At 33.3% G+C, this 22,489-nt stretch overlaps 1 protein-coding gene across 1 annotated transcript; it reads right to left on the bottom strand.

Annotated features, from left to right (window-relative positions):
* Positions 1-7,468: 7,468 nt before the first annotated feature.
* LOC145067844 (polygalacturonase-like) lies at positions 7,469-14,724 on the bottom strand. Its single transcript, XM_079014882.1, has 9 exons — positions 14,449-14,724; positions 14,174-14,305; positions 13,501-13,668; positions 12,488-12,508; positions 12,023-12,230; positions 9,625-9,706; positions 8,496-8,604; positions 8,232-8,348; positions 7,469-7,982 (listed from the first exon to the last, which is right to left on the bottom strand). Exons 1-9 carry the CDS (start codon positions 14,695-14,697, stop codon positions 7,716-7,718), a joined length of 1,353 nt encoding a protein of 450 aa, XP_078871008.1. The 5' UTR covers positions 14,698-14,724; the 3' UTR covers positions 7,469-7,715.
* Positions 14,725-22,489: the final 7,765 nt, after the last annotated feature.

Raw genomic sequence — 22,489 nt, 5'->3', positions numbered from 1 at the left:
AATAATAAGATTATTTAATTAGTATTGATCAAGAATTAATCTAGGATTAATTAAATGATCAAAAGAAGACTAATTAAATATATGGGTTGATTGTGTAAATCATCCATACTTGTATAGTGGACTAATGCTCCATGGATAATCAAGTTGGGCTAAAACCCATAGGATGGTCCATGGATGCTCCATGGTGTATTTGTACCCATGGATCATGGAAATGAAAGGCCATGTCAATTAGGGTTTACATGGTGTAACCCTAACTATATAAGCATCTTATTCTTGACCAAAATCGGCCACTAGAGAGAGTAAGAAAGGCTAGCCGATTTTCATAAAGTGTAGAATTCTCTCAAGTCATTCCATTTGTATTTGGTGTTGTGTGAACCATTTGAGGTGTCATACTTGGGGCACTAGGCACTCAAGCTTCATGAAGACTTTCTACACCAAAGAGGTATGTATTCTATCTTGCTATAGTCATTGTTTTGTATGCTAGATTAGGATAATACCTTGGATGTTCATATTTGTATGTATAATAGAGAAAACATAGATCTAAGGAATTTAGGGTTGCATGTACACTTAGGAGTGTTAGAATGCTCAAAACCCAACAATTATGTGGTATTTTTAGGAACTGACTAAGCTTTGTGCTTACGATTTTATGTTTATGGTTTTAGGTACTTCCAGTATGAAAAGGAAGGGCCCGACATGACTGCACAACATCCCCTAGAGTTTTCCGCATTGGCAATTAATGATATTACTCTGATGTTTAAATAATATATTCACTGTGATCGGTTTTGGAACAACTTGTTTGTATGATTTATTGTTTTAAAAATGAAAATTTTAGTATGAATTTTTAGGATGTTACACCATCCTACTCTTTGAAGGAGTCGAACCAGTCACGATTATATGTCTTGTGATAGGATGCTCCAAAATCCAAGAACCAAGCATCTACACAACTAGATGCACTAAAAATCAGTATATCACCATCGTCTCCTTCATTAAACTTTACTGAACCACAACAACAGTGTTATTGCTGCTTGATTCACTCTTGAACTTATTCTTTAGTTGTGGACAATTTTGCTTGAAGTGCCCCTTATCCTTGCAGTTATAACATTTTGTATTCGATGAACCTTTAGACTTCGATTTAGAACGTGATCTCCCTCTGTTTCTTCATTTCCTATCTTCCTTCCTTCCCCTTTGTGCAGAAAAACCGGAATTAGACACCTCCTCTCCAACCAAAACTTTCATTTTTAGTTCCTTGGACACCAGAGAGTCCTTCACATCATTCACAGTGATCTTTGTCCTACCATAGAGCATGGTATCAACAAAATTCTCATATGAGTTCGGAAGTGAACATAAAAGAATGAGCGCTTGATCTTCATCTGCAATCTTCACATAAACCCCTTGTAGATCCAAGATGATGCGATTGATGTTATCCAAATGATCTTTCACTTGGGTGCTTTTAGACATTCTAAGAATGTAGAACATTTGCTTCTGATACAACTTGTTCGTTAGTGAGTTGTTCTTGTACTTGTTACAAAGTTTTTCCTAGAGCCCAGAAGCAGTTGTTTGATCCATGACCTCCCTCATTACTTTATCTATTAAGCTCAATAGAATGGCACTATGTGTAGTTTTGCTTCTCCTTCCAAGTGTGTTGCACATCCTTACTAAACTAGAAGAACCTTCATCTTCACCTTCCACAAAGTGAAATCATTCGAACCATTGAACTTCTCCAAATCGAACTTGTGAGATGCGATCTTCAATCAACAAAACACCAACCACAACTCTGATACCACTTGTTAGGAAGTAAAACGGATAACTAGCAAAACCAAAAGCACATAAGACACAATATTTACGTGGTTCGATCAAGGTGACCTACATCCACGGGAAAGAGGGGAGTATTCTTTGTTTTAGAGCTCTTAAATAGAGGTTACAAGTACAATTTTCACAGAGATTCGCCTAACACTCTATAATTCAAGATATAAAATGACCTAGCATGCATCCCTATCTATACTTGAGGGATCAGACCTAAAACCCTAATGGGCCAAGTCCATTGGCCCATAGGCCCATGAATGGTGACAACCAATCATATTTCGTCATGAATCATCTTCTAGAACATTCTTCCATGTCATACAACCCATCAACATCAGCAATACACATGATGGACCACCATATGGCACATCATGAACACTAATGGTCCAACATCCATCATGGTGGCACATCATGGTATATTTCTTAAGCATAATGATCTTCTAAGCATATGTGGATCAATATGGCACAACAAAGGAATTGAGATGGCGCATCATGTACCAAGATGGTCCATTATGGTGCAACATCTCCTTCATGGCGCAACATCTCATCAAGATGGTGTAACATCCTTAGTCTTGGCACAACTTCTCACAGATGTGGCATAACATCTCCTTGGCTTAACATCGCCTTGGTTCAACATCTTGGACCATGTTACTCCATGTTGCTCCAAGTTGCTCTAAAGCACCTTTTGGAAGATCCGTTACTTTGTCACTTGATTCGTTCCTATGTCTAATGTTTCATTCCTTTCTTAGAAAATATCTTCCTTTATCACATGCTCCATAAACCCCAAATGCTCCATTGAGTTCTAAGTGCTCCATTGAACCCAATTACTCCATGAGAATGCTCCAAATGCTCAAGTCACATTTAACAACTATTATTATTCTTAATTACTTTAAAAACTATTTATTTGAAAAATTTACAATTATTATAAAAAATGGTTTTGGATATTTTTAGTTAAATCGAAAACAATTAAACCTTTTAAAATATTTTAAATAAATAGTTTTGGAATATTTTTAAGTTTCTTTGATATTTTAATTTACATTTTCGATTTAACATGATATTTAAATTAAACATTTCAAGTATATTGTATTGATAATGCAAAATGTTCACCATTAATATGATAATATTTCACATTAAAAAACATTGAAATTATAAAATAGACATATTATAATGAAATATGAAAAGTTTTGAGGTTTCAAATACATGTAGTTGAAAGAAAAAATATTTAGTATAGATATATAGATATTTTTTAAACTAAATATTTAATGATTTTTAAATTGTTAAATAGAACACAACTAATTTATCAACATGACCATCTATGAAAACTTCACAAAAATCAATAAATCACTATATTTTAGATAACTATCGTACACGTCAATATATTTTGGAAACTTCACAAAAGTCACTATATTTTAAATAACTATCATAAAAGTCATTTCATTTTAGATTTTTTTTGACATCCGGATTATAATGTCATTAAATAGAGTCACACTATCATGTCATGTTAGCATGTCAACTCATCAAACATGCTATATCAACATGGCATGCCAACTGATAGCCGAGTCAGTGCCGGCCCAAGCCCAGGGCGAGCTGGGCCACAGACCAGGGCATCAAGGTGTAATGGGGCATCAATTTAAAGCCTGTTATAGTGTATTGTATCTTGCTTAGGATTTGGTTAGTCCAGTAAAATGTGAAGACTAAGGGCAGGAGGCGGCAAGTGGCAACAACCGATGGAGACCTAAATCACCTAATTACTGATTAGCGCCAACCTACAGAAGCATATCGACTCTTCATTCTTCAATTCTTCTTCGCCCAAAGATGAAGAACACGAGGCGTCGGCGTCCTTCTGGAGAATGGAGAGGACCGTTACACCCTTGGCTATATCGATCGCTCACAAGTAAGTCATCGGCTCATCTCTCTCTGCCTCTCTCGTCCACTTCAGCTTCAGGCAACCTTCTCTTGCACTTTCTCTCGTTACTCGTTAGCTTCTCCTATGTTCTTTCTTTCTGAATCGACCTCTTACCTCTACTCTAAAGCTGTAATAGTTTATCTATTGCAGTAAATTGTTGTGTTAAAGTGAAGATTCAAAGGTGCCAAATTGGGATTGATTGAATTTGTCCTCCTGAAGTCCTAATAATCCAGTAAGTTTTATCTATTATTTCAAATTTCTTGCATAATCTGAACTCTGCTTATTGTTTTTATTTGTCATCGGCTTATTGTTTTTATATAATCTGAAATGTGTATTCGTATTTTGATTTTTCTGATTAAACTGTATGTACATCACATTCATTGATTTTTATATAATCGGCTTATTGTTTTTATATAATCTGAAATGTGTATATAATCTGATCGACTTATTGTTTTTATATAAACTGTATGTACATCACATTCATTGGATATTTATACTATCTAAATGACCATGGGTAACATCATTCATAGGAGTCTGCCATATCAAAAGAGCAATATATGTGATGTACATACATGAAATGGGAGTCTGCCATATCAAAATGAGGTCCTATTTTAATAGTGTAATTGTATTTTTATTTTGAATAATGATATGGTTTTCTATATAAACTTTTTTTCTATTTCTTCTACTACTCTAAAGCTGTAATTGTTTTTATATAAACTGTTGTATTTTTTTTTGAATCATGATATGGTTTTCTGAATTCTAAATAATTTGTTGTATGAAGTTGAAAAAATTATGTGTTTTTTATTTTTGAATAATATGCTTTTACTGTTAGATTAATTTCTGAAAATCTAAAGGATACTATTTCTTTTTTTTTTTGTTTAGGTTGTGGATACGGATTGATAACTTCAAATTGTGGATACAGATTGCTAAGTAACTTCAGGTTGTATCTTTCTTTGTTGTTACTACATTTTGACTTTTAATTTTTTTTTTGAGAAGTTTAAATATGTTTCCAAGAAAACAACCATCTGGTGCTCAAAATAGAAAAAGAAAACAAAGAGAACAAGATCTTACTAATAAATTAAAGGATCTTTAAATAAGTATTTTTTTAGAAGTGAAAATAATGACGAAAATTCTAATGATGTTGAAACTAATGATTTTGTTGATAATTCTAAAGGTCCAATTGAAACTTCTAATGAACCTATTGAAAATTTTAATGATCTTGAAAATAATGATGTTGTTGATAAATCTAGTGATATTAATATTTTTGATCCAAGAGTATGGGATAAGTTAGATTTAAAAATGAAAGATTTGCTTGTAGAAAAATGGCCTATTAGGGAAATTGAAAATAACAAATTTTTTTTTTCAAAAGAAGCACTAGGTAGACATTTTTCTTGTGAATTTTATGTTCGTAAATTAAGAAATGGTGATTCTTACGATAGAAAGTGGTTGGTTTATTCGAAAGAACTTGATAAAGTGTTTTTTTTGTTGTAAGTTATTTAAAACAGCTCGATCTAGAAGTAATTTGGCAACCGAAGGAATTAATGATTGGAAACATCTTAGTGAAAAATTGAATGAACATGAACATAGTTCTGAACACATGATTAATTTAAAAACATGGACACAAACACGACTTAGGTTAAGGAAAAATGAAACAATCGATAAAGAGTTACAAGAAAGAATAAAAAAAGATACTCAACATTGAAAAGAAGTTTTGATAAGAATTATTGCTGTTGTATAATATTTAGCTGAATATAACTTGACTTTTCGTGGAACTAATGAAAAAATATATGAGAAATCTAATGGTAACTTTTTAGGTGTACTTCAAATGATTGTTGAGTTTGATCCCGTAATGAAACACCATTTTCAACTTATTCAAGATAAAAAAAAGTCATTTTCATTACCTTAGTCATAAAATTCAAAATGAATTAATTGAAATGTTGGCATCCGAAGTAAAAAGTGCAATTATTAGAAAAATAAAAAATTCAAAATATTTTTCAATAATTCTAGATTGCACTCCGGATGGAAGTCGTAAAGAACAAATGACTTTAATTATTAGATGTGTTGATGTTACAAGTGTTCCAATAAAAGTTGAAGAGTTTTTTTTAGAGTTTTTAATTGTAGAAGATACATCTGGTTTAGGACTTTTTAATGTGTTACAAAATGCTTTAAAATCTCTTGACTTGGATATAAATTGTATCTGAGGACAAGGATATGATCATGGAGCAAATATGAAAGGCAAACATCAAGGTGTACAAAAAAGATTACTTGATATAAACTCAAGAGCTTTTTATATACCTTGTGGATGTCATAGTTTAAACTTAGTTTTGTGTGATATAGCAAATTCTTGTCATAAAGCTAAAACTTTTTTTGGTACGTATCAAACAATATATAATGTTTTTTCTAGCTCCACACATAGATGGAGTGTTTTACTTGATCATGTTGATGAATTAACCCTAAAATCATTATCTACTACTCGCTGGGAAAGTCACATTGAAAGTGTTAAAGCAATAAAAACTCAACTTTTTCAAATAAAAGAAGCATTAACAAAATTAGCTCAAGTGAGTGATGATGGTAAGGTTTGTAGAGATGCGAAATCACTAGTAAATGGTGAATTTTCTAATTTTGAATTTATTTTAAGTTTAGTGATATGGCATGAAATTTTATATAATTAATTTGGTAAGTAAAAAATTACAATCCAAAGATATGATTCTTGATGTTGCAATAAAAAACTTAGAGGGATTAGTTAATTATTTTGAAAAATATAGGGAAAATAGGTTTGACTCTGCTATTAATGAGGCTAAAGAAATAGCAGAAAATATCGGAGTTGAACCAAAATTTCCTATCAAACGTGTTTACAGTAGAAACAAACAATTTGATGAAATTCCAAATACCGAAAGAGAACAACAATCTTCTCAAGAAAATTTTAGAACTGATTATTTTATTGTTATAGTAGATATGACTCTAAATCAATTGAGAAGTAGATTTGAGCAAATGCAACATTTTGAATCTATATTTGGATTTTTGTTTGATGGTTTAAAGTTAAAATCTTTATTTGATGATGAATTAAAAAAATGTTGTAAGAAACTTGAAACTAGTTTGACAAATGGTGAGGACCTTGATATTGATGGAAAAGATTTATTTATTGAGTTACAAGTTTTGCAGGAAATGTTGTCGGATGAAGCTTACAAAGGTGAACATCCTTGGACAACCATTCAAATTATGGAGTTTGCAAAGGAAATGGACATGTTTCCCAATGTGTTGGTGGCATATAGGATTTTGTTGACGGTACCGGTCACGGTTGCTTCCGCGGAAAGAAGTTTTTCTAAATTGAAGTTATTAAAATCATATCTTCGGAGTACCATGACTCAAGAAAGATTAAATGGATTAGCAATTTTTAGTATTGAAAGTTAATTCCTACGAAGTCTTGATTATGATAAAATAATAGATGTTTTTGCTTCAAAAAATGCAAGGAGGCATCGTTTTAGATAAATTTTATGTATGCTTTTGTTTGTGTAACCTTGTTTTCGTTTGACTATAAAATTTATTTCATTTTTGCTATTTTTTTTAATTAAATAAAAGCTTAATTTAGAATCTTGCCCCGGGCATTGAAAATCAATAGACCGACCCTGAACCGAGTTGATTGTTAGAATTATAAAAACCGAAAAAATAAATGTCATATTTGAAAAAAAAACATCATGTCAAAATAAACTTTTTATAAAAAACAGATTTTCACCAATACATCTCATTTGCAACAAAAAGCATAAATGCATTATTTATTCAAATATTTGTAATTTAATTTCACAATTGGATACGGCCGATTCATATAACCCACACTAATGACTAAACCCTACCCAAACCCAAACTACCTCATTGGCTCATCCTAATGACTTAAGTTGCAAACAGATTTGACGAGTTTAGATTTATAAACAACCCTATAAAGAGAATATGATGTGTTATTTGAATAGTATACATACACTATAATAATTTACTAAATACACAAATAGTATGATCAACGATAACTATACGCTCCAATTGCTTGTTGTTTTTGAATAGTATCTTTCGGGCACATTGGATAAACTTTTCCCACATATGTTAATTTGACGTTGTTGCAAACAGCCATAGTGTCACCACCGTCCTTGCGTGTAAGGTTGATCTCTCGTAATACAACCCCTTGACATGGATGATTTTTGCTACAATCGAATGTTACTGCGTCTTTATCCATACTAGTCCCAGTAATATTTTGATAAGTCACATTTTTTATTTCGACAGCTGAATCCTGTATATTATTTTGTCATAAAGAAAAAGCATCAAAGACATGTAGGTTATGTAACATTTAGCGTGCATATTATCAGAGTTATAAAGTTTAATTATCGTGCGTGATAATATGTTTAGATCGAAACACAACTTTTTTCTTTTATAAAGATATCATTTCACCATTGTATTATGTCGTTTCTCATCATAGGTAATAACTAATCGTAATGTAAATATACTCCAAACATTATGAAAGATAACAAATATTAGTGACCTGTTCTTTACACGATTTAGCTTGATCACAATAATTTTGGTCTATGATGATAGGGTTGTTCACATTCTTCATCTTAATGTTTCGAAATGTAATTTGACTTGCGTTCCCTGAACCTCCCTACAATTATCATAGTAAAAGCCAAATATCAGTGACATTTAACATTTAACATTTTTTTTTTTGTTTTAGTGCAATAATGACGAATTAGTGACAATTCATAGTTATATTAAGACTAATTTATCAAACCAACAAAGTCTACTAAATTACCTGCCAAGTCTTAATTCTAACACCGTTTGTCGTTCCAGTAAGTTGAGCCCCATCGATGATGACATTCGAAACATGAGCTTCTGAGTTTTTAGATCCCAAGCTCCCAATACTGAATAAACAAGCAACCATAATATTATTAGGCTATGTTTGGCGGACTAGCTGAAAAGCTAGCTGTTAAATAAACAGCTAGTTGATAGCTGAAAAGCTAGTTGAAAAAAAATAACGTTTGGTAAAACTAGCTGAAAGCTAGCTGAAATATATAAAATTACATAAAATGACATTTAAGAGTGTGTGTTTCTATAATTAATTAAGGTGTGTATTTGGAAAATTTGAAAAAAGCTCCTAAAAAGCTAGTCTAAGTAGCTTTTCAAAAAGCTAGCATATAAGCTACTTTTTGGCTTACCAAACACGACAACATAAAAAAGCTCGAAAAATAAGCTAGCTGTGGCGCGCCAAACACAGCCTTAGTATAAGTTTCACTCTTCATATATATATATATATATATATATATATATATATATATATATATATATATATATATATATATATATATATATATATATATAGAGAGAGAGAGAGAGAGAGAGCTAGGCTTAAATGTGGATTGACATCTATTGTGCGGACTTGTGAACAATGCTATTCTGTGAGAATGACAAAGAAAATATGTGGTTTTATAATGTGAATATGTTAAATCTTACATAACTATTGTCATTATCACACATTCTCACTAATTAAATCATCTATAAGGTTATTATAGAATTTTTCTTAATTAATCTCATTCTGTCGGAATGTTGTCAGAATGTTTATTGAGTCATATTTTATAAGAATGAAAATGAGTGAAAAATGATGTGTGAGAACAAAAATGAATAAGATTTAGTAAGAATGCATGAAAACGACGATATTTGTGTGAGGTTGAACGTATTCACATTACTAAAGAACCTATTCTCCTAGTAATTCTCATAGAATAACATTGTCCACATGTTCGCACAATAGTTTTCCATCCACATTATAACCACGCCCTATATATATATATATATATATATATATATATATATATATATATATATATATATGTTGTGACTTATGTATCATAACTTTATATAAAACAAAATATATATGTAATCCATACCTAATCCCATGACCCGGTCCACATGTTATACCTGTGGCTTGAACATTTTTTGATTCGCTCACAATTGAAATGCAATCATCCCCTTCAATACAATTAATGACAATAAGATAATTAAGGTCAAATAAAGACATGAATAGTTTGTTATTAGATAGGCTAGGAAACTTAAGTTATAGCATCCATAACAAAGAGTTTAATGGAAAAAGTCAATGTGTTGACAAACATTCACTTGATAAAACTTTAATCATATTATGAGATGTTATATTGACATTATTAATTTTATGATCTAATTACCATTCAACATGTAACATCTGGAATTCCAAATGTAATTTATTCAAATTTATTTATAAATTTTATTGGTCATGACATGGGATAGGTATCCTCACGACGTGCCATGGCTGAGAAAGATCGTGGATGAATTTTGTGCCTCACGACATGAAATCTTGTACGTACGTTGTGACAACAGCCTCAGGGCAAAACCCTAATTTTTTGGGCTTTAGGCCCTGTATAAAGAAAGTGTGATCCATGGTTTGCTCACCCTCAGCCTCTAACACCTTCTTTTCTAATCCTAATCAGATCTAGCCTCCATTGTTGAGCTTTTGAAGAATTTTGTGGTGTTCTTGACATTTTGAAGGAGAAAGAAGCTCATTTGGTGCGTTGTTTCATCTAGTCATCCTCATTATCACCAGTAATCACCTTTTCTAGATATTTGTAAGTGATCAAGATCTAAAATTTAGGTTGCATGCTCTTAGATCTTGATTCCTTGTCCTTTATTCTTCATGTTGTGAGAGTTTAAAGGAAGAGATTTCATAAAGTTGGCAACTTGATGGGTCCTTAAGGTCCTTTTGGTGTTATGTGTTCTAGATCTATGGTTCCTTGGGGTTTTTGTTCTCATACTTAAGTTTAAGCTCTCTTCTTCATTGATTTTGACCTAGTTTGGAAGGGACATGCATGTCCATAAACACTGATTTTTATGGTGTTTTAGGGTTATGTGGTTAATGGTAAATGGTTGACTTCATGCCTTAAGTTGTCATTAAGGACTCAGGTTTAGAAATCTTGGCTTATTGGGATGTTTTAATGGAAAAAGTTGGAAACTTTTTCCATCAAGACCTTGGGAAGAACCATATATGAGATTTGGAGCTCATGGAATTGATGGAAAACGGGTTAATCCATTTAGCCGTTGAGACCTAGTCCTCACCATGTCACATCTTGTCTGTCACGACGTGGCAACTAGGGGCAAACAGATTGTTTTGTCCATATTCTACCACGACGTGGTCAGTATGAGGCCACGACGTGGTGACTCACTGAAGTTGTCTTGGACAGTGGACTTTTGACTTGCTTTACTTTTGACTTGGTTGACTTTTGGTCAATTTGCTAGTTTTAGAAGGTAGACTAAGAGGGTTCACCCTGTGTGGTTTATTAGGTGGTGTGTAGCACCCGTTCTTTGTCTGCGAGAACATGTTAGGTGTTTACGACACTTATGAGGTGAATCTTTCTCATTATACCGTGTAGGATTCTAGTTGTCTTCGTAATACTTGCATAGAAGACCTCCGGGTAGCCCGCATCATTTGATTAAAAGACCATGAAGGTAGCCTATGACACTTGTATATAAAACCATATAGGTAGCCCATGACAATGCAAGGAAAGACCATGTGTTTAGCCCATGACACATGTATATAAGACCATGTGGGTAACCTATGACAATACGAAAAAAGACCATGAGGGTAACCTATGACAATACGAAAAAAGACCATGGGGATAGTCCATGAAACTTGTATGTAATACCATGGGGTTAGTCCATAGCAATGCATGTATAGTATGTGGTATTTTTGGGATCTTACTAAGATTTTTGCTTACGGTTTTATGGTTTGAACAGTTTCAAGTACTTCCAGTTCCAAAGGGAAGGGCCCGACTTAACTGCACAACATTCCCCCTGATGATTTTCTGCATTGATGATTGTTATTTTACTCTGATGATTATGGTACATTTTACGATGATGGATTTTGTTGGAACAAATACTATGTGATTCGGTGATTTAAATATCAAAAAGTTTATTCGTGATTTTGAGATGTTACAGAACCCTTTAATGAAAAAAAGGAAAACTTTTTAATTTTAAATAAATATTTAAATAGGTTTCATTAAACTTTGTATTGTAGAAAAAAATTGATAGAATTATATGAAATATAAATAATGTGTATATATGAAACTCAATGCATTGTGGATTCCCTTTTGGTTAGTTAATTTGTTGAATTTTATCCTATTGATTTGCATATAAAATTTGTGTAAAGGGTTATATTAGGTGATATACGTTTTACTCACTCTATGATTGTTCTTATCTTTTTATAAAAATGTTAAATAACAATTTTAGGAAAATATATATGATTAAAAAAAATTAAAGAACCTGTTCCTATAACAGAATTAGATATTGTGATGTTCTTGGTATGGGTGACATGAATTCCATCAGTGTTGGGGCTATCTCCTGGTGCAGTCACTTGAAGATTTGAAGCTCGAACATTCTCACAATTGTCGAAAGAAATATGGATTTGCTGTGCATTCTGAATTGTCAAGTCATTCACCATCAATGTTTTGCACTTGTAGAGCGTCAAAGCCTGCCATTGCCAATCAATAATTGTTTCTTATGAAAATGTTCACATCCTAAGCTTTATTAAAATGATCAACTCGTTTTTTTTTTAATTAAAATTTGTACGATAGTTATTTGTATGTAAATATTTATAATTGATCCAAAAATCAGTTTTAAAATTTCTGTACTTGATTTATTACAAAAAATGATGATCAATATAAAAGTTGATGATTAACCAAAAAGACTGAACCAAAAAGGATGAAAGGGAATGGAGATCGAACGTACCGTTGGGGCATCCTTGCATGGCTGCATGCATTTATCACCACAAAAAAATATAAGTGATTAATAACGAACTAAAATAAATATCATAAAATTTGTCATTTATTGAGTTTATAATATATACATGCATACAAAATTGTAGTTAATTGTGCACGAAAGATTTCGGTTACTGCATTAAAACGCTATTGTTATATCAATTTCTACTAGTTTATAATCCGTACGGTTATAAAATTAGTTAAATTTTCATTGTAAAAAAATCAAAATTATTATTAAGTTATTTTAAATAAATTATCAATTAAGAGATATTTTTTTAATTATATAAAATTATAATCATTGATTTAAATAAATATATGAAATTATATTATTTTATAACCTGTATTAATTTTATTTTAATATTTATTCTAATATTATTAGTTTAATGTAACTAGAGTTAAAATTTAAAATTTAAAATGAAAAATCAATAGATTAACAAATGACATGACGTTAATTATGAGATTTAATAGATAGCAAATGACAAAAAAAAACAAATAAATTTTTTTTTTTATTAGAATATAAAGATATGACTATTAATGATAAGTGTGTTTTATGTCACTTTAACTAAATTAATAATCAGTAATGTTCACTTCACATAAGACTGCCCTTATCTCAGATAATAGTAATTGACAAATACTTTATGATACTTGCCATAACCTTACTCGTTATATTTAAGAGTTTGGCAAATCGCTACTCAATCCGAGTTAACCATGTGTGAGTGTGTGTGAATTATGAATATTAATAGGTTAATTGACTAGCTAGCTATATATAGCAACCATGCATTTAATGCGTGTGCGATTGGTGAACCAACATTTTCATGTTAAATATATCAATATATAGACTTACACTTGTGTTTATAAAGAACGTATTAGTAACTTAATTGGTAATTAAAACTATTTGTTACATACATTAACAAAAATAATATATGTAGTAGGTTGTTATATTGGTAATTAGTTAAGCCCGTAATGAATTAACTTATTACTTACAAGTGTCTTGTTCACTTTGCAGGAATTACTCCACCAAAAGTCTCCATTGCCATCGATGACTCCCCCTCCTCGGATCATCAAGTTATCAACATGATCAACTCTAAGCCAATGCCTCTCGTCTTTCTTATATTTCGACTCTTGCTTTGACGCTAAAATGGTCCCCAAAACCTGTAAATATATATGTAAATATTGGTTCCAAAACCACACATTCTGCAAAAATATTCGATCCTAATTAACATATATTTATTCTTTTTAAATGACTCAATTTTTTTTGCCGTCATGGAGTATTAATTCGGCCATGGTGCTTCTATAATTAGGGTTAAATACTTGTTTACTTAAAATATTATAGAGTTTACTTCATTTATGTGTTTTTAGACAAAGTATAACCGAACCGGTTATCTCGGGTGACTCGTTAAATGATTATTTATGCAACAATGTTTCATTTTTTTTTACTAATTTATGCATTAAAATTGTTTAATGTTTAATCTGTTTACTAATATACACAATTGGCATATAAAGCATGTTTCAACCAGTTAATTAATATGTTACTAGTTTGTAAAAGCTTGTATAAACATGGTTGTTCGGTAAAAATTCAAAATTTATTCATAAATTAAGAAAAAAAAAATGAAACCTCGTTGTATCTACAAATCTTCAAGGAAAATTTAAAGCTGACCTCCATGGTTAGCGAAGATTTGCAAGGACCTTTAAACTTAATTGGCGTTACAAGGTACTTCTTGTTCTTGGCCACACTAAAAATTGCTTCTGTGGTTGATGAACATGCTGCCTTCCATGCCTTCTTGAATGCCTAAAACAACAACAAACACATTATATATATCAAATTTAAAAGCCATGTATAAGATCAAATACTATTATTATGATGGGAGGAAGAGAAGAAAAAAACCATAGAACAGCTTATAACCATGTCAAAAAAGATAAAATCATATGTACCTTTGTATCATCTTTTTTGCCATCACCTTTAGCACCATACGAATCGACATCGAACGTCTTAGTTGCAATGAGAGCTAAATCAGCAAAAACGTAGGAGTCTTGAAACATGAAATCTTTAATGGTTTTCATATACTGAGAATATGGTCTACATAAGCCTGATTCATGGGAAGTACAAGGGTACCATGAGACACAGAAGAGAACAAGGACAAGAAGAAAAGAAAGAAACGGAAAGTATCGTTGGGAAGACATATTGTAAGGGATATATGAATGTTAAGGTTGTTTATGGGCAAATGATAGTACGAGAATGATGTAGCTTTGAATTTATAGAACAAGGTGTGGGGTTTCAAACTCATTGATTATGGTTTCTACTAACTACCAATTTTTTTTCTTGGATTATCGTCATTATTACTCTTATTAATATTAGTATTAATATTATAATAATAGTAAGTATTATTATAATCATTATTATGCTGGATAGAGTAAAATCATATTTGGCACAAAGCATTTAAAAGCTTTTAGCTTTTAAAAAACACTTTGCTTAAAAAATCCTTTGATAATAGAAGTTTTAACATTTATTTTATATAATAAACTCATAATTCAAAAGCTAAATAAAATATTTTTTCATAGATTTTAGCTTTTCGTTTTTATATAATTTTATTATTCTAAACGTTAGCAACCATTTTACAGAACAATTCTACTAGCATACAAGTAATATTGTAAACAAGTCCTAATAATATAATAAAATATCATGCTATCAACTATTAATATTATTAATGTTATTATCTTCATTATCATTAATTATTATTATTCATATTATTTCTATAGGTCTTGCTAATAATATTGTTAACAATATTAATACTATTTTATTATTTATCCGTGCAATGTTATTTTATTATTGTTAACTACATTAATTTTATTAACATTGTCATCGTTAATAACAATATTTTTGTTGACGTTATTAATGTTAAATGATTGTTTATTTAGTCATATATATTGAATCAATGTGTCACTTAGTAAGATTTAATCTTGAATATAACTAAGTAAAAGATATTTCAGAGAAGTCAGGACCGAGTTAGATGCTTCAAAATGTTGTATCAAACAATTTGAATGTAACATCCCAAAAATGATGATAAAATTTTTCATTTCCCAATTAAGGTATAATAATTGTTTTCGATCAAAACCTAAGTCAAAAACCAAATATCAAATACAAATATCCAAAATCAGAGTATAATAAAATCTCCTAAACATATCACTGAAAGATGTGTACGATTACACACTCGCCTTGCCCCGATCATCAGAAGTACCTGAAGCATAACACTTAAACCTTAAGCCAACGCTTAGCGAGTTCCCCCAAATACCACCACACAAATATATAACATGTATACTAGGTTCATAGCCATCAGGTTGGATTACCCCTGAGCCCACAACATGTGTCTGACTTGCCTTTTTGACCCACAACTCATATCTGGATTGCTCCCGAACCCACACCATAAGTCTGGCTTGCCTATCCGACACACAACTCATGTCATAAAGTCAAAAGTCAAGGGAAGTCAAAGTAGGTTGAGTACGCCCCGCGTACTCGACTACTACGCCGGGCGTAGTCGCAAATCTTCTAAACCATGGGGACTCAGCCCAATACGCGTGACGTACCTCTTGGTATGCTCAATATACCTGTATGGATCCAATTCTTCTCGTTAAGTTCTTATCCCTTAAAGACTTTTTATCCAAATACAGATCTAGACCCAAAACATTGTTCTTAGTCATAACGTTTCCACCTTTATGACTTTCCATAGCTAGAAAAGGTCCAAAAGCTAAACCCTAACTTAATAATCCATTAAGACATCATAACTCTTGCATGGTGTTAGAATAAATCAAGAGTTGATCGATAGATTCAAGAATAGGAATAAGAATCATATACAAAGAATGAAGATCAAAGCAGTGATGAATGATTACAATATGTGCTTTAGAAGAGCTCGATTAAGAACTGCTACTGTAAAAGCACGTTAGGGTTACAAGAGAATCGATACAAATCACGGTGGATGCATGCATTATAAATACCCTACCCTAGCACAATAATGAAACCGGGTGGACAGGCCTAACCCGTTACAAATGGACTATAATATAATACAAAATTAACAAAACACATTATAGCCCAACAATCTCCCCTTTGTGTGAATTAGGAAGGCAGATTCTTCATTGTTGTTGTCGCTTTTGAACCTTGAACAGCTTCGGCATAATCCCCAAAAGAGTCTTGTGAACCAGGACATACCAATTGATCATGTCTGAGAAACACTTCTTTTCCGCAGCGTTGTTCACTTTATTTTGACCCACAAAATCCACGATGTATTCTAGACAAGAGGAGGAGTATAAATGTTTGTCTGGCAAATAGAAACCGACTCTGTGAAAGTTCGCATCTGGTTTTTCCCTTATCTGAAATGCGATACTCCACTCATTCCTTCGTATCCTCCCCAACTTCATTGTATCAAGATCCTTCGGAGGCTCTTTGGGGAGAACTGTGGGTTTCTTGTTAAGGACCGTGGCAATTTCCACGTCCATCTTACCGACCTCCTGAATGTAACAGATCAATATTCATTTTAAGTGTGCAATGATAGGCTCGAATATTTGTTGATCCTTCATAAGTAGAAGAAACAAAAAAATCCAATCGAATGGGTTGAGGTAGGGCATATCTGCGAGAGTAAATTCGCGTGTTGAACTCACTGCCCCACAAGGAAACTTGGAGCGAGCATTAATAAAGTTATCGGTTTTAATTGGTCCGAACACTTTTACAACCGCGATCTTCTTTGAGCCCCACGTTTCGTATTGTGGCCTCATGTGCTTCAGATAAAACACGAAGAGCACCTGATCAACAACTTTATCAGCAGGAGAAATGTTCGCAATTTTGTCAAAACTCTGAAACAGAAAAGCCTTCGGCGTAATGGTCAGGTCAAGCTACGAATCCAGAGAGTTTTCCAACTCGAACGATTCGACAGACTCTAGCCAATAACTATTCGAATTATCAATTGCCTCATTCAAAATTCGCTCAAGTGTCCACAGTGGAAAAATGGTTTTCTGAGTTTTTAGAGTTTCCTTTGCTTCACGAGCAGCCTTCTCTTTCTCTTCAGCTTCTCTCACTATTCATAAATTATTATCAAGTTTTGCATCGCGAGTTTTGTGTCTCAGCAATGCATCATCATCATCCTCTTCTTCATCATCATCATCTATCACCTTTTCTTTACCTCTTGAACTCAAAGATACATTACCCTTCGATTCCTTTGACTTGGGCTTTTCTTCATGTGTACCAGCACCAGTTTAATTACCCGCTTAATGAACCGCACTAGAAGTTCGTACATATTCTCCCCCTTAATTTGGAATAGAATATTCCGAAACACCTACAATCCGATCCATCATTGAGAAAATAGGCTTTAACTTTTCTGCTAGATGCTGATGGACAGAGACTGTGAGGAGAGAGTCACGAGTCACGATCAAGCTGTGCAAATCTGCATTGATATCAGCCACACAACTTTTGATGATTGTCATTTCAGTTTTAAGCTCTTTAATTTGTTGATTCACATGAGTAAGCTTCACAGACATAACCTTGACTTTCTCTGTTTTTACTGTAAGCTCATCCATTATTTTTTTTCTCTATTGCCAAATTGTCTTGAAGTTTCTCGATATTAGAGGAGATGAATGATTGGAACTCTGTATAATTAGTTTGCATTCCAGTACGAAGCTTCTCAAGAGTAGCTTTCTCAGAGTGGAGAGTAGTGCCAAGATTGGTAATCACATGATTCTCTTTCGTAATGCTTGACTTAAAAAAGTCTGGAAGTTACCCATAAATGTTTACGTATCAGGAATTAGTTTTTTGACTTTTTAGGTCGTATCCTTGCATACAGATGACGAATCCTGAACAATTTTATTAGCTTTTTCTAGGTTCACAACATTCTCCTTCATCATTGTTTCAAGCAAGGCGTTGTGAGCGGCAATAGAATAATCTGAGCTGGAGGAGGTCTTTGATGATTAAAGTAAAGAACCCAACTTTTTTTTAGTATCTTGAACTGTCGATGGGTCATCAGAGCATCATCATCACTGGAGTCTTGAACGTTGAACGAACTAAAATGAAAGTCGTCAAAGTTGTCTTGATCATCTCCGAACACAATGTCTGGATCATCGGTTCGAAGTGGTGAAATAGGTGTAAAACTAACACCAAATGTAAAACCAGAAGTCCCTGCCCCTGTATCAGATACGTTGACATTGACTGGTGGCGTACTTGTAGTTGTTGTTGGTGTGGTTGTTGAATTAGTGAAGACAGGAGCTGATTGAGCAATTAAGACTTATGGTTGCGAAACTCCCAATGAAACATTCAGACATGGTGCTATAGAGATGGGAGTAGTAGTAGCAGTAGGAGAAGGTGGAGTGAAATCCTAGAAAAATTCTTCTGTTATCTGAACAAAAGTTGGCATTGAAAAGGTTACCTTAGGATTTGTAGTAACTGGCTCTGAGACCATTGGATGTGAAGTGGCCGACGTGTCTTCTTGTTCCTTTTTGACTTTCTCTGGAATGCGAACATCAGAGACTGTATTTGACTACGAATCCTCTGCATCACTCTGAGTAGGAGTCCGTGGTCTGCGAGCAACTCTCTTCACTTTCTTCTTTTTCGGAGACTGAATTGGTTCGGAAGGTCCAACCATTTGTTTTCGTTTACCTCCCTTTTAAGGCTTGTTTGCCTCTTCTAAAACTTTCTGTATTTCTGGGGTCAAAGGACGAGGTCCTGATGCTGGAAGGCTGTGATAGGCAACGATTATTTCACTGCTGGGAGGAATAGTGTGAAGCTTCACCTTTGTAATGGATCCGAAAAATGCGAACCGTGAGCTATCTGAGACGACAACATTAGAAGTATGAAACATCAGAATTGCTACAATCTCCGAACCCTCAATCACATGAACAAGATGATGATTGATTACTCATTGAATGACAATAGCCCAAAAGCAAGCACAAGAGATATATGTGTGCCTTGCTACAATCAAAGTGCTTTGAACCAGTTGAGTCTAAAGAATGTAACCATAGTCTAGATTGACTCCTTATTATAGACCTCGTTAGGAAAAGCTTACTTGCGCTATCTGACCTTGTGGTCCTCTTAGAGAAGCTATTGAAGATAAGAGTAAACAACCCATTCCACATTGGAGGTAGATTAGGCTTCTTAAACTTTGATAGAACAACAAGATGATCCTTATATCCTATTTGGTAGAACATTTCGAGAATGGCAGAAGAGGAGATGGTTTCATGATCGATCAGATCTCTAGCGTCAGAAAGCCCTAGCAGACGGTTGAAACATGCCTTGGTGATGGTGGTTTTGACAGAATCAATCTCAAAATTGATGATCGGTCAACTTTCCTCATATTGAGTAGATGAGTAAGCTTTGGAGAGAAGGGCCAATGGAACATTCTCTATCTTTGATAGGGCGATGAACAGTAGAGAGTATTTCAGGCATTCTATGAAAGGTTGGAGAAATGCATCGTATTTGGATGGATCAAGGTCCAAAATAAGATTTTGATAGGCCTTGATGCTTGGTAGACTAGATGATGTAGTTTAATCGGCGCCCTAGGGAGTTTCAAATGAGGAAGCCATTGAAATCGTCGAAGAAGAAGATGAACAGTCTTTGAGAAAGGGTTTCTTATGCCTGTAAGTAATTCTTTGAAAATGGTAATGTTAGAATGAACCGTTAAATTCCTTTTATAAGTTAGTTTAGGAGAGAGAATAACAGCTGGAGACTGTTCATTTTCCCAGAAAAAGCGCCTGAAAAAGCCTATTTGACAGGCGTGATGTCAGGTGGCGTAACTGACAAACCGTGATGTTAGAAAAAATTTAAATTTGCACGTGCCATTATCGCACTCTTATCCCAAAATATTCGTCGTATCGTATTCCTTAAAGACCGCGTTTTCTGATTTGCCCATTCGTATTTGAGTGCCATTGCTTGTTCTCCAAATCTGATAGTAACCAATAGAACTGCGAACCAGACTTTTTGAAAATCACAAGGATTTTCGTGCAAGATTGTGCCAAAGATAAAGAAATAAAACAAAATTTCTTAGGGATTCTAGTGATGTCAGAAAAGACATGAATCAGTTAGATCCCGTGTAACGATCTCTTCCTTCGGAGTCAAGAGAGACTCGGAAGTGTCTGTGTGGGGTCCCATTGAATTACGATCACCTGTTTGTTGAGAAATAGTGAAAGGCATCTTTTCAATAAGGCTTAAGGGTGGCTTCATCTTTAACCAAACTCCATAACTTGACATAAGTCCGAACATTCGGATGAAGTACTTGTCTGACTAGTGTAGTCATAAGAACAAGTATGGTTCGGAATTAATTTGAGTGATTGGAAAACTTATAGAAATCTCAAGAAAATAAAAAATGGATCTTATGGGAAGAAATGTCTTAGGTCTAGAACATTCCATTAAGATCTCGCAAAAAAAAAAGATTTCAAGGTACGAACCACAAAAGTGGAGTTTCGTCAATTCCATGGTGATTAATCTAGAACATATAAATTGTTCACTGTCAATTCGTGAATATGTGTTGGATTTTGGGTTTCAATCAATTCATGGGGATAACGTATTTAAGATCATTAACACAAAATTTGTGTAACCATAAACCTCATTGGTAAACTTCGAGAGTCTCAAGGGTTACATTCATGGAAGCGAAAGTGATGGAGAAATTGTTGGAGGTGGTTCCGAAGAATAATGTACCTCTGCTATACAAAATAATGACCAAGCAGTCAAATCTTAACTCAATATGAGAAGAGTAAGATAGCTCAATGACTTATGTGAATTATCAGGCTGATTGGGAAGAAACGATTGGTATTATCGAATCATTAAGGCTTCAAACATAGAGTCTCAGAGGCTTCAGACAACATGCAACAACATGCTTCTAGGGACACTTAACTAGTGTAAAGATTTAGAGTTAAATACCTTCCCCATCAGTCGCAATTGAGAGTTTTATGATGTGTTCTTTCAATCCCGCTCAGGTGTCTATTATTTTTGGTATTTTTGATATTTTGCATAAAAGGAAATAAAACTGAAAATATTTATGGAATTTTGATTTTTTCTGAAAAATAAATAAAAACAGAAAGAAAATATTTTTGAGTTTTGTTTTTTTTTTGAAAAAAATAAAAACATAAAATATAAAATGAAAACACAAGTATAAAAAATATACAAAGGATACAAGGAGTTCTGAACCTCCGAATGAACAGTGGACTGCGAGTCACTCCGAGCGTTCAGACCAATTCGCCGTTCATTCAATAAATTACGGGTGCGAAGGTTGATTCAGAACTGATTCTGCTTCAATCATACCTAATCCTTGAAGTATTCTATTAAAGGTTTTTTCAGGCGAGGCTTTAGTGAAGATATCGGCCAATTGATTAGCGGATCTAGCAAATTGTATTTCAACATTTCCATCTTCCACATGATCCTTGATGAAGTGATATCTTAGCGCGATGTGTTTGGTCTTCGAATGTTGTATTGGGTTGTGGCAGATGCGAATAACACTTTCGAAATCATAGTATAAGGGTATTTTTCATGTTATTTCATAATCCGTTAACTGACTTTGAATCAATATCACCTATGATGTACAGAAGCCAGCCGCTATATATTCAATTTCGGCGGTTGAAAGGGAGGCACAGGTCTGTTTCTTTGATTGCTACTTGACAAGTTTGTCATCAAGAAATTGACATCATCCAGTTGTACTTTTACGATCAAGACTACAACCTCCGAGATCAGCTTCCAAGAATGCTTGCATAAAGAATCCTGAACTAGATGGATACCAAATTCCGAGCGAGGAGGTTCGCTTTAGATACCTGAAGATGTTCTTCATAGCGGTCATGTGGGGTTCGCGAGGCTTTTCTTGAAACCTAGCACACTAGAAAATAGAAAACATGATCTCTAGATGAGTAGCAGTTAGATACATCAATGACCCTATCATTTGACAATATAGAGTCATATCCACAGCTGGTTTGTCCAAAGACGGTGTTAGCTTTGTTTCAAATGCCATTGGAA

Source organism: Lactuca serriola, chromosome 8 (genome assembly GCF_051521515.1).
Source record: "Lactuca serriola cultivar US96UC23 chromosome 8, Lser_US96UC23_V15, whole genome shotgun sequence".
NCBI lineage: Eukaryota > Viridiplantae > Streptophyta > Magnoliopsida > Asterales > Asteraceae > Lactuca > Lactuca serriola.
This window is presented reverse-complemented; position numbering and strand designations above follow the sequence as displayed.

Excerpts from the sequence above, each read along its gene's own strand:
- LOC145067844 (XM_079014882.1), bottom strand. The coding sequence starts at position 14,697 with ATGTCTTCCCAACGATACTTTCCGTTTCTTTCTTTTCTTCTTGTCCTT. Across the intron at positions 14,306-14,448 it reads GCAAAAAAGATGATACAAAG|GCATTCAAGAAGGCATGGAA; the intron begins GTACATATGATT and ends TTGTTGTTTTAG. Across the intron at positions 13,669-14,173 it reads AATCTTCGCTAACCATGGAG|GTTTTGGGGACCATTTTAGC; the intron begins GTCAGCTTTAAA and ends ATATATTTACAG.